Source organism: Pinus tabuliformis, chromosome 1_1, assembly GCF_031772625.1.
Source record: "Pinus tabuliformis cultivar Carrire ecotype Pingquan chromosome 1_1, CPIR1, whole genome shotgun sequence".
NCBI lineage: Eukaryota > Viridiplantae > Streptophyta > Pinopsida > Pinales > Pinaceae > Pinus > Pinus tabuliformis.
In genome coordinates, this window is record NC_142297.1 from 601,230,458 (window position 1) to 601,243,303 (window position 12,846).

The following is a 12,846-nucleotide window of genomic DNA, read 5'->3' on the forward strand; positions in this document are numbered from 1 at the left end:
GGAATAGGATGGTACTACACTGCAAACTCAGGTGCCAGCATATAGAATGTCGTCGTGACTGACTGCAACATATAAGGTGGAGTGGTATCAACTAGCAGTAACAGGAGCAACTGTCAAGTGAACCAATGAATGCTGATACAACCTGAGGTCTTCACCGACCGCCGTGGTACATTTCTATATCATGGGAATAAATGATCTGAAGTCGACCATGTGAGAAATCATTTGATTACCGGTCATTGATGTATACCGTTAACAAACGCGAGACTACTCACCGATAATGATAATGAGCGTCAAGGTACCCAGTACAATCTAACAAGTGTGAATAGATGAGCTGAAGTCGAACACCTGTAAGAATCTATCAATCAGGAGACAATGATGGTTTCCCACTGTCGATAGCGAGGAATCTGCCACTAATGACTGCAAACCCCAAGGTACTGCCAAATGGACTCTAGATCTTTGCCCCAGAGCAATGAGTCGGAGTCGATAGGGAAAGATCCGCTAGAAGGAAGGCATTAAGGCATCCTTCATCAATCTAGCGCGAGTGTAACCCGTAGGCCAATAATGTGGAAGGAATCGGACGAAAAAGATGTAGTAACCCAACCGAAGTACGTTTCCGGCGTACATAAGATGTGGCTAGCGCACGACAGAAACCCTCTGAACCAACCAATAATGAAAGCCGACACAGAGGCGAGGTATCCACCAATAGGGTCAAATGGAAACCAAGGTACTGCACGAATCCCAATGTGTGATAATGTATGCTGATGTCGAACACAAGGGAAACCACTCAGTCAAAGACCCATGATACTGATCGATGCTGAGCACAAGGTGACCTATCAATAATGAAAATAGGGCCAGGGTGCGGCTCTAGGCCTGTCCTCAGAGCAAGGTGTCGTCGTCGATAAGGACAAGACCTGCCAGCAAGAAGTCAATGGGGACCTTCTCAAACCGGCACGAGTAAAGGACCAATATAACTGATGTGATGATAGACATGACACTGACAACCAGGGATGGCCGACTGAAAAATGAGTCAAGAGACACCGCAGAAAGGCCGCCTCAGGCTAACTTCCCTTGAACAAAAGCACGACTCAATGTGACTATGTGGCAGCATATGATGAATCTGTATAAGTTCGTCATGTAGGAGGCACGAACGAACCCTCCATATGATTGGAAGAGATAACCAATCGGGGGAGAACTGACTCGATAACAAGGTTATGGTGTACCTAAGTCAAACTAAATCCTCCCCAGCGGAGTCGCCAATTCTGGTTGAAGGGAAAGTACCCCTAGGGTCCTTTGGGCTAAGACTCTACCAGACTGAAAATTGCTTATTCAAAGAAACACACACACACAGCCATCATTTTTACTTTTAAGCAAATTCTAACGTTTAAGGGTACGTACCTAAGGTCCTACGTTTGAGAAGGCCTTTAGGGTCCAAACCCTTCTTGGAGTTCCCTTCTTCTTCCTTCGATCTGCAAGACAAACAAATCAAAGAACACAACAGTACATGTACAGATACTTATGTATAAACCATCTTTATGCTATAAAGTTAGTTATAAAAACCTTTAAGTAACCACTTGCATAAGAATTCAAAACAAGAATCTCATAAGCATAAAGAAAGATTGTTTCGGGAACAAAGACGTGTTTCTTTATATATAAAGGCAAATAAAGTACATATAACGGAAAGATATCACATGAACACCTTCAGCAGGCTCCAAGCACAGCTTCCTCCCGGATTCGTTCCAGCCTCAAGCCTCCAACAAGAGCTCCTTCCAAGTCTTACTCAATGATGATATCAAGGATGAATGATCACCAATACACATGGAAACAAGGGTTTCCTATGCAAAATGGGGGAAGTGCAAACAACACCAAGGACTTCAGACCTGGTCTAAGGGGAAAATCTCAGCATAATAATCTTGCTCTCCTTCCTCTCTCCCCTTGGCCTTCCCATTGATGTCTTTTTATACCCTCTCCAAAGTAGTTTTTTAGTTAGGAGTTGGTTGGGAACAGTTGGGCCACGGGCACTAACAGGTGATCCAGCAGGTAAACCCGCGATCTCCGCCCGAAAAAGAGGAATTTATTATTTTTTTAAGTGTTTTAATAGATACACGCGGGTTGGGTATAACAGACCCGCGTGTACACGCGTTTAACTCAGGGCAATGTCGCGTATAGGGAATAAAACACTGTTTTTTAAATTTTTGGACCAGGTCTGGAAGGAGGGGTTACCCTAGGCCATAAGTGCAGCATCACAAACCATAAGAGTGAGATTTGGAGCTATAACATGAAGTGATCAAATTAAAGCAACAAGTGGAAGAAGGAAGAAAAGCTGAAGAAGATCTAAGGAATCAGTATCTGGAAAAGGAAGAACAACATCAGGTTGAGGTAAATATCTTAAAAGGTAAATTAGAAGAAAAGGATAAATTGTTGCGATTTCAAGATAGTACTAAGATTTTGGATGACATTCTTGGTAGTCAAAGATCCCCTATTATCAAAACTGGTCTTGGTTTTTATGAATCCGTTGAAGGTGAATCTAGCTCACAAGGTGAGGCAAGAAACTCTAATGACAAATCTGAAATGCTCAACAAGGAAAAACCAAGGAAAGAAATTCCTCAAGGAAAATCCTTTACTCCTAACTATGGAAGTGATAGATGATTATTTCCTCCACTGAATAATGTTGAATGTTATGTATGTCATAATCTTGGACATGTTGCAGCCAGATGTAGAAGTAGAATGGTTCAAGACCATCACAAAAGATCATCGCATCCCAGGTATTTCAGAGGATATTGCTTTGCCTGTAATGCATATGGACACAAAGCAATTGATTGCAATAGAAGGAACATGAAATATGTAAGATGTTATACATGCAACAAACTTGGACATAAAGCAAGGGAATGCAGGAGCAAATTTCAAAATTCAAAACAAGAGGACCATACATCATCACAGTTCCAGGAATTGAAGAAGACAGAATTAGAGACAGAAAGGTGTGACATAACTCAGTTAGCTGACATAACAGACACAGGGGAATCTGAAAGTGAAGAAATTCAGTATTCCATCTTGCATACGCTAATATAATGAAGATAAGTTGCGTATATACGCGAGTTACAGGCTGCAGAGTCGCGTATATGGAGATCAGAAGAAAGGGCAGCAGAACAAACCCAGGAAATGGTTCGGTCATGGTTGGCTCAGGCTCAGGGGGAGCATATACTTCAAATAATGCATTGTTGGCATTATGGTTAGAAGTTGTTGATAAAGCTAAATCATACAATTTGTTGTTTGATCAAAGGAATGGTATTGCAGGTTTGGATGTTGATGCTTATGGTGCAGATAATATATGATGAATGATAGCCATGGTCTTGAATGAATTGCTGGTCTTAGAACTTGCATTTGCTCAGGGGGAGCATGGATGGATTGATACAACTTCGCATATACAAAGGGAAGCTCAATCAGAAACTTCAGCATGTACTCAGGGGGAGTATGGACAACAAAAGGTATACCAAGGAAGAGAATATCTTGGTCCGCCCTTTGCCCTTGATGTCAAAGGGGGAGAGTGACTTGGTGTGGTGGTTGCCATCAAGTCCAAAGGGGGAGATTGTTGGCATTATGATACAAGTGTTGTCCTTGATGGCAACTCACTCAAAGGTTGATACAGGTGATGGCAACATAATCAGAGGACAGATCTTAGTACAGCAGGTCAAGAAAGAGATATACGCAGGGTCATTGTGACAAATCAGCGTATACACGCGGGTTGGATGTGCCGAAGACGCGTATGCGTATACACGCACTTTCACGCAAGGAAAAGCACGTACATGTGGGAAAACTTATGTCTTGGTCCGTGGTAGTTAGTCCTCAGTATTTGAACCTATGGTTTTGGACCATGGTGTCTCGTTAGAAGTATTGATCCCAAGTATTGGGCCCATGGTATTGATTTATTATGGTTTTGGACCGTGGTATTGAAAGAAGCCTAACCTATATAAGGAGAAGATCATTAGGCAAAGGGGTAGAGCAAGGAATGGATGTCTGACGAAGTGGGAAGATCTAGTATTGCTGGTTATCTGTTTGTGATGCTTGGCTAAGGTTGGATATGACAGCGAAGGTATAAGTAATTATCTTTAGATTTGTACGCGGGTTGTCTCTGGTGAAAGCGCGTACACACGCGGTTTTGATATAGTCAAGTAGCGTATGCATTATGAGATTTGGTGTTTCAGGTTGCTGTTGATTCTAGTGGTTGTTGCAGAGTTCTGGGCTCTGGTTTGTGTTCTGTGTTTTTGATGACAGGGTTTCAGTGATTCAGTATTGGGTGATTTAGAGATTTATGATGCAAGTATAAGTTGATGATTGTATTGCAACAGTGATTGTTTTGTACTCATGGATCTAGTCTGAAAATTTATGAAACATGGTCCCTGAAGAAAAGAAGGTTGTAGCCTGCTGTAGGTCAGCACCTACGTACTAGTATATTAGCTAGTACAAGAGCTGAGGGGGTTGTAGCTCCCTTCTAGAAGTAGCTGGAAAACGAGGGAGGGTTGTAGCCCTCTGCAGGTTGAAGCCTGCGTGCTGGTAAAGGACTGCACCAGTACATTGTAAAAGAAGTTTCTTATTAAAGGAAGAAAGAGACGAATTGCAGCAGGTGGTTTTCACCCACATTGGGTTTCCACCTTATATCTTGGTGTTCATGTGTGGTTCTTATGTGTGATGATCTGTTCTGTTTTACTGCACCTGATTACTGTTATTATGGTTAATAGTGTTCTGATGAATTTACTAAAGATAAGCTAACTGAATCATAAGATTACTGCATATACGCTAGTTGCATTTAACACAGTCGCGTATATATGCTGATATACTGAACTGAAGCCGCGTATATGAATCTGAGTATGAAATTGAAAAGTATCTGATTTGATAATACTGATTCCCCCCCCCCCCCCCCCCCCCCTCTTAGTATTATTTCCAACACCCACTATTTATCATCAAAAAATTAAAGTCATGGGAGCACTGTGCAAGTCACACTCCCCTAGACGTGTGATGATGTCTTCTAGATGCCTACTGGGAAATTAGGTTGATATAGTCGACTTTCTCACCCTTGAGATTTATGAATGATTAGATCAGTATAGCTGACACCATGACATATTCCAGTAGATGATGGATAAGATGGGAGTGGAAGAGATTAGGAAGGATAAGATGATTCTAGAATAACTTGAGAGCTCGGTTGGATAGGGCATGACTATTAATATCGTAAACCTATAAATGTTTAAAACACAAATAAAATAAAAAATGTCCTCACATTAAATAAGTATTCAATCACGAGACATAATCCTTACATGATTACACTAATTGCTAAAATAATTATTGATATACTATATAAACTTTAACTTCAAGATGAAATTTTCTGAGGAAGGGGTGTATGTAATAACCCACCTCGAGTTATAGGGAACATAGAAATATTAACATGCATACGACACATGCATATGATAACTACATATGCATGTATTGCATGTACTACACTAGTATTTATACTTGCTAATATTGGAAAATGTCTAAGTTGAAGGTAATGAATTGATTATCAAAGTAAATTCCTAACTCACCAAAATATAATGAATATATCAAGTGAGGTACTTGATATGTCTACCACTATTATATATATAATTAATTTAATTAAAGTAAATAAAGTAATTTATTTAATATATGAATAAAGTAATTTACTTAAATTTTAAATAAGTGCTTTATTTAAACTTATAGATAAAGTAATTTAATTAAATAAAATAAGACAATATAGTTCATAAACTAGACAAACAATTATAAGCAACACTCCATTACATTTGATAAATATAACTACCTCTAAACAAAGGAAAAAGACGACTATGGAATGTAGGATACCAATAACAAAAGAATGAGAGATGATGGATTTTTAGGGCATACAAGGGAGCCAAGGAGACCATGAGAAGGGGGGACAAAGGACGAAGAGTGTGAAAGGGGGGTTTTATTTCTTAACTATGGGAGAAGCAGAGATTGTGGAGAGAAACACAAAGTATTGTGCAATTGTTCTTGGGGTTTTGGGCATGAGGGCTAGAAGACCTCTATTTCAAAGTCTTCTGGATCTGGAAACCAGATAGGTTAATCCTAGATAGGCTAGGAGGAAACAATCGACTTGGTAGCAGGAGCAGGAGCAACAACATACCAGAAATGCCTTCAAACAATATTTTGAGGTAAGTACTTGCAAATGAGTTGTTAATTTTAGTTTCTCTGGTTAAATTGTAAAATTAGGCATTAGAATTTGATGTCAATTGTCAAATTTTAGTTTCTCTGGTTAAATTTAAAAAATTAGGGCTTTACACATATTCCACTTTTAAGAAATTCATGACACTAGGGAATTCATCCTTGTCAAGACAATGATGAACTATCTTGACATCACCAACAAATAAAGAATCTAGGTCGCTTTGTTGACCTTCTTGTCTTGCTCTCTCCAAAATGCTTCTAAAGGTTGGCAGTATTCTCCAAGTCTCTGTTGGCCTACCCAAATCTCTACCAACAAAGTTGGAATCACACAAAACTATTTCCTCCATTCTTAAATGGACTTGAATATAATCTCTAACTTGTGTCAACTACTAATAATGAGGGCTATCAGTGGGATGATATTTATAACAATCACAATTTGATGAAGGGGGCGAATTTGCATAGACTAGCAAACTAAACGTTGAACATAAAGCTAACAGAATGTGGCAAAGTATTCCCTGTTTCCATTTGTTGTAAAAGACAATGCTTTCTCTTGAGGAAACCAATTAAAAGTTTGCTTGTATTACAAATGGAAAACCATGTACCATTTATGTAAGAAGAAAAGAATACATACTAGGGGCTAGTTTGTCTTCTTTAGTAAGACGTTTATCTTGGGGAAAAGCTAGTGTAATCACCCATTTTTCCACATCTTTCCTCTGCTCAACCTTACACTCATTTTTCACATCAAAACGTTGCCTACATATGTAATAATTAGATTGTCCAATGGAATGTTTGCCTTCAACAACAGATAAATGCAGAGTGAACGATTCACTATCTTCGCTCTTGGAATTTCGAAATTTTGTCTCCCTTGAAATAGAGATTCTGTTTATTTTGTTAAAACTGACATTCACATGGACCTCATAGACATAAAGCTTCTTGATCTTAGACATAAATAAAAGAATTTCAAGTTGAATACTTGAGAGTTCTTTCTGCACAACTTCAACCTTCTTTGCACACAAAGGAAGAACCATAAAAGTATTGGGAAGCCTTCCATCATAAAATTCTTCAAGTTTAGAAATGTTGGGCCTACTTTCAACCCATTTTGGGACTATATATCCAATGTCAAAGTCCACAGGACAGACTTCATCGAATCTTATCTTGCATCCTTTGCTGAAAATGTAAGGCTAACTTGTCACTAAAAAGACACTCTTAAACTTAACGCCTGCAATGAAAAGAGAGGATGCTACCTATATTATTGGTACTATAATAGTCATAGAGAAATTGGGAAAATGAGTTGGTTACCCATAAAATTGTCATTGTAATCACCATAAATTAACAAAGAGATAATGATTCTTGTTAACCAATTCATACCTTTATAAGGATTAGAAATTCAGATTTAACTATTTTAATATGATTGAATCCATACCTTTTTCTCCGATATAACCTCCTTCCCTTTTATTTATTTTGGTCGATCATCCTGCGTTGCTTATAGAATTGATATGAAGTTTCTGAAATCCAATCTTGTCGTTCGAAACCAGCAGTGTAGTAGTAGCACCCACATCAGTGACATCCTTAGTCGTAAACACAAAATCCAACATCAAATTCACATTTCGTGCATAGTTGTTATCCATTCTGCAACAAAGTCACCAAAATTATCATGATAACAAAAATAATAAACAAAGAAGATAAGCTTGATTGGCACTTTCAATCCAACTGATGAGTCACTTGAATTAGCACTATAACAAAATGAACATGTTTGTTGTATAATTCTATAGACAAAAGTTTGACTATTTGGTGCAATTCTTTTGTAAGAGGGTTCTCTTTGAACTTGGTTTTCTGAATCTCTTCAATGTGCTCTCTTGGTGTTTCCATCCATGCAAAGGCAGTGAAGTCCAATTCCAATGGTGAGAAAACAATACAAATGTTGAAGCGAGTCCCTCTGACAACAAATTTATTGAGGGTGTATCCCTATGGTTAAGAAGATTGAACTTCAAATTTACATAATCAAACCATCGATTTCAAATTCCAATATTAGAATTTGTGAAGCCAATCTGATAGCAACTCAAAACTAATGAATTTGGACCACTAGATGCGTTAAATAATTGAAAAGTGTTGTTGGTGAATGTACAAAGGACAATTGGCAGGACTTAGAATTAGATTTGGGAATACTAAAAATCTTTGATTGTGCACAGATATGATCTTTCCTTTGTACAATGTATATTGAAGGTTGCATTGGAGTGATAGTTTGACAATCGATATGCCCTTACAATGAAAAAAGCATTTAAACCCCCAAGGTAGAGCTCACCACTGCATCGTGCTATGTAGCTTTGATGTGGCGGTGGTGCTGAGACCACTGCATAGAAAAATGAAATCCTAAGGTGAACTATGTAACTCCATGGTTTTCTTTGCAATTTTTTTGTACGTATATGAATAATACAAATCCATGGATCATAGATGTCATTGCTATGCAATGACATAATAAGGGGAAAGAAAATTCTTGTTTTACATTTCACGTCTGACCTTTTGGTGGACATTGTATTTCAATTATTGTTACCTGTATTGATAGTACGAACCACATATCGTATCAAACATAATGCACATGTCAGATAATTTTGGTTCTTGGCGTACTTGCTCATTGCTCATTGACGCATATCCATGTCATATTTTCTAGAGAGTAGTCTAACGAGGCAACAATTTTGCCTGCAAAGTGGAAATTCCAACAAGATTTTGACAAAATTTAGGCAGAAATTTTGAGAAATATGGGTTATAACTGTAAAGCATAAGGATTTTCGGTGCCCTAAGGGTTTTTGATCGTGCTGAATCTGTTTCTATCATAAAAAAATGACTTAAGCACTCCTATGGTTGGATTTTTTTGAGAAAAAATGGTTGAAGGCTCTCTGTGGTCCCTGATGATGGATGGAGTCACCATCCGAAACATTGGACATATCACACATTTTACATAGTATGATTCCGAAAATTACTAACAATATGACAAACTGTGGAAGTCTCCAATCACTCATCAATATTTTTCTAGGCAAAAGTGTGGCCTCAGTAGCTAATGCCTATTTTCTAGTGAAAGATGGAAGGAACAACTTGTATTTTATGACAAAATATGGAAAAAAATCAATTTCGACATAACAAAAGTAGTCAATTTTTTGATAAAAACTATATTAACCTGAAATTAAATTATATTAGCGTGTACTATACAAAAGTTTGATGATAAATATGATTATGGCAGATTTCACATTAAAACACTTGGTGATACTATATTTTTTGATTTTTCATATATTTTTTAATAATTTTAATTTGTGACAATTCTATATAAAACCAAATGATCATTTGTTATATATGTCCAATAAAAAATAAAAATAAAAATTTTAAAAATTTTAAAATTATTTTTGAATTTTCAAAATATTTAATTTAATATTTAAATTGTAATTACTTTAATAAATTTTAAGGTTTCTTTTAACTAATTGAATTCAACTTAGTTTAACTTCTTTTTTTTTACATGTGGGAAACCTAAGACAACCATCTCTAGCTGCAAATGGAGACTGACTCATCAACTTTATTATTCAAAGAAAACCACGCCACTGGAATAACCTGCTAGTGGTCCGTAAAGAGGTAGACTTTCACTCATCAACTTTATTATTCAAAGAAAAACACGGCACCTGGAATAACCTGCTAGTGGTCTGTAAAGAGACAAACTTTCACTCCTACTAGATACCTCTCGGTCTTGAGCCGTACTCTCTTTTCTTGCATGTCCTTACATCTCAAAAAAACAAACTCTTAATCAAACAAAAACAAAAATAATTTTAAAACATACTTGGCATCCATTTTTAATTTAACTTACCATATATAAACTCAATAAATATATAATTATAATTTTCTTTTTATAATGTATCTTTACATTAAATTTCCAATGAATGGGATAATAATTCTTTCTTAAAAACTATCATGCCAATGCTAAGTGAGAAAAGCTTTACCCGAATTGTCAATCCTTAGCTTCCAATGAATGAGAGAGCTTTCATTAAACAGAAAATCATATTTATTGAATCATGGCTAAAGGCATCAAGTGGGAAGAGGCTGCTAAACCCTCCCTTAAACCTCAACTCGATTCCTTTCGCGGGGACAAAACCATGAGCGACGGGCCGAACGAGCGATCAGTCAAGCACAGCGTCACATGATCACTTCTCTGAAAGGTTTGCTACAAATTTCTGAGATTTTTTTGACCAAACATAGCAGGGGAAAAACACGAGAGAAAAGCTATATATGGCACGAATTAGATCTATATACCCTGTAAAAATTTATCAGAATACCCTAACGAGAGTCATTTCCTCGCATTTTTCGGCACTTCCACAACCCTATTTCGATGAGCCAACAAGTAATTTGCCTTCAGAGAATTCGAGGGGATCAAAACACAAAGGCCAACATGCGAAAACATCGCAGAAGGACGTCATTAATGCGCTTTTGAATGAGACCAGGGTTACTGAAGCCAAGCGAATGTATGACAAAATGGTACGTAGTAATTTCATCCCAGATACTTCTACCCACAACACAGTGATTAATGGGTTTGCAAAGGCTGGACGAGTTGAAGATGCCTTGAGCGTCCTTCAGCACATGAAACAGAAGGGTGGATTTTCACCAAATACAGTGACTTTCAATGTTTTGCTCGGTGAACCCAGCAAATTAGGCCATGTGGGTCGTATTGAAAATATACTAGATCTGATGATTGATGATGGTTGTGCACCTGATCATGTCACTTCTGATTTGTTAGTTCGTGCATTCTGTAATGCAGGTAGAGATGAGGAAGCCTGCAATATTTTTATTGAAATGGTGAGATATGTTGTTAACCCAGATATGAGTACTCTCAATTTTCTCATCAGGCATTTGTGTAAGGCTGGGAAGATTGACACAGCATATACGTTTCTGGAGGAAATGAAGGGTCTAAACTGCAAGATGGGTCTAAATTGCAAGCCTGATATTGTCACTTGTAGCATTCTGATGGATGCTCTCTGCAATGGCAAACATATGAGAAAAGCAAGAAATTTGTTGGATGAGATGTTAGAGTCTGGGTGCAAGCCTGATAGCTTCTTATACAACACCCTAATGAAGGGCTACTGTAAAATCGATAAGACCAATGAAGCCTTGGAGGTTTATAAGAAGATGGACGCAGAGGGGTGTGCTCCTGATGTCGTAACATTTAACACTCTCATATTTGGGTTGTCCAAGGCTGGGAAAATAGATGAAGCCAAGAAGTTTCTGAAGCTCATGGTCAGGAAAGGGCATTCTCCTGATGTCATTACTTACACTTCACTTATGAATGGGATGTGTAGAAAAGGCGATGCCATGGGAGCTCTTGCGTTGTTAGAGGAAATGGAACAATCTGTGTGTCAGCCTGATGGTTGCACGTACAACACCCTTATGCATGGCCTTTGTATGTGTCAGCACTTACATCAGGCCTTGAAGCTGTACGAGGTGCTGAAGTCGAAGGAAGTTGATCTTGAGAGTGGCACCTATGCCGCGTTTCTCAAGGCACTTTGTAGAGCAGGGAAAGTGGCTGAAGCATATGAAGTCTTTGATTACGTGTTAAACAGGAAAACATTACCAGATGTTGTAGCATATTCTGTTTTGGAAAATTCTCTCAAGTTTTTTAAGAAACCTCGTTTTTCGAGGTAATTCCTTCAAGTTTGTTCTCTCTGGTCAAGGTTATCTTGAGAGTGGTACCTATGCGGCATTTCTTAAGGCGTTTTGTAGGGCAGGGAAAGTGGCTGAAGCATATCAAATTTTCGATTACATGTTAAACTGGAAATCATTGCCAGATGTTGTAGCATATTATGTGTTGGAAAATTCAATGGGGTTTTTTAAGCAACCTCGTTTATCTAGGTAATTCCTTCAGTTTATTCTTTCTGGTCAAGGGTTTGCTTGAGAGTAGTACCTATGCTTGCCAGATTTTGTAGCTTATTCTGTGTTGGAAAATTCTCCAAAGTTTTTTAAGAAACCTCATCTATCTGGGTAATTCCTTCAGTTTATTCTCTCTGGTCAAGGGTTATCAAAGGAGTTCAAATTTTGTGCATCTGATTTGATAGCACTTTGCCCTCTGGTCCACCTCATCCAAGGTAATTCCTTGTTATCTATTTGATTGCTGTTGCTTTTCTGGCATGCCTAATGGCAATATACCTCTCTATTTGGAATTTCTGAGTCTTGATTGCTGATCAGTCTATATTGTTTGAGTTTGAGTCCCACGTATAGCTGACCAGCAATTGCGAAAGAATAAAAATCTGACATTTTGTTTTAATGCATTAACTTTTTGGTTAAACTGTTGTCAATATGTTGCAATTGTACTGTTTTTTCTTCACTTTGGTACGGACCACAAGCAATGGCAGTAGTCTAACCCAGTGTTTTAAAACTCCGACTCCGACTCCGACTCGGCTGAGGGTCGACTCCGACTCCGACTCCGACTCTGACTCGGTATCGACTCGACCGGCTCGATTTCAATGACTCGGTCGTTGTAAAAAATACATTAAATATTTATTTTTTATAAAAACACATCATTTTAATTAGAATATAGATAGAAGACAACATATGATCAAAGTAGGCTCATGAATATATCCATTATTTCAAAATGGCACCTAATGCACTGTCCAATAC

The 12,846-nt window shown here is 37.9% G+C and overlaps 1 protein-coding gene across 2 annotated transcripts; it reads left to right on the plus strand.

Annotated features, from left to right (window-relative positions):
- The first annotated feature begins 10,166 nt into the window (after positions 1 to 10,166).
- On the plus strand, positions 10,167 to 12,389 carry LOC149214713 (uncharacterized). Of its 2 annotated transcripts, none has more exons than XM_089392381.1 (2): positions 10,167 to 12,081; positions 12,224 to 12,389. In XM_089392381.1, the coding sequence occupies exon 1, from the start codon at positions 10,468 to 10,470 to the stop codon at positions 11,872 to 11,874; it is 1,407 nt and encodes a 468-aa protein (XP_089248507.1). In that variant the 5' UTR covers positions 10,167 to 10,467; the 3' UTR covers positions 11,875 to 12,081; positions 12,224 to 12,389. The 2 variants fall into 2 exon arrangements, with proteins under 2 accessions (XP_089248507.1, XP_089248508.1); XM_089392382.1 differs by having other exon boundaries at positions 10,583 to 10,713; positions 10,994 to 12,389.
- The last annotated feature ends 457 nt before the right edge of the window (positions 12,390 to 12,846 follow it).

What these genes read in the sequence shown, in the direction of transcription:
- LOC149214713 (XM_089392381.1), top strand. Translation starts at nt 10,468, where the DNA reads ATGGCACGAATTAGATCTATATACCCTGTAAAAATTTATCAGAATACC.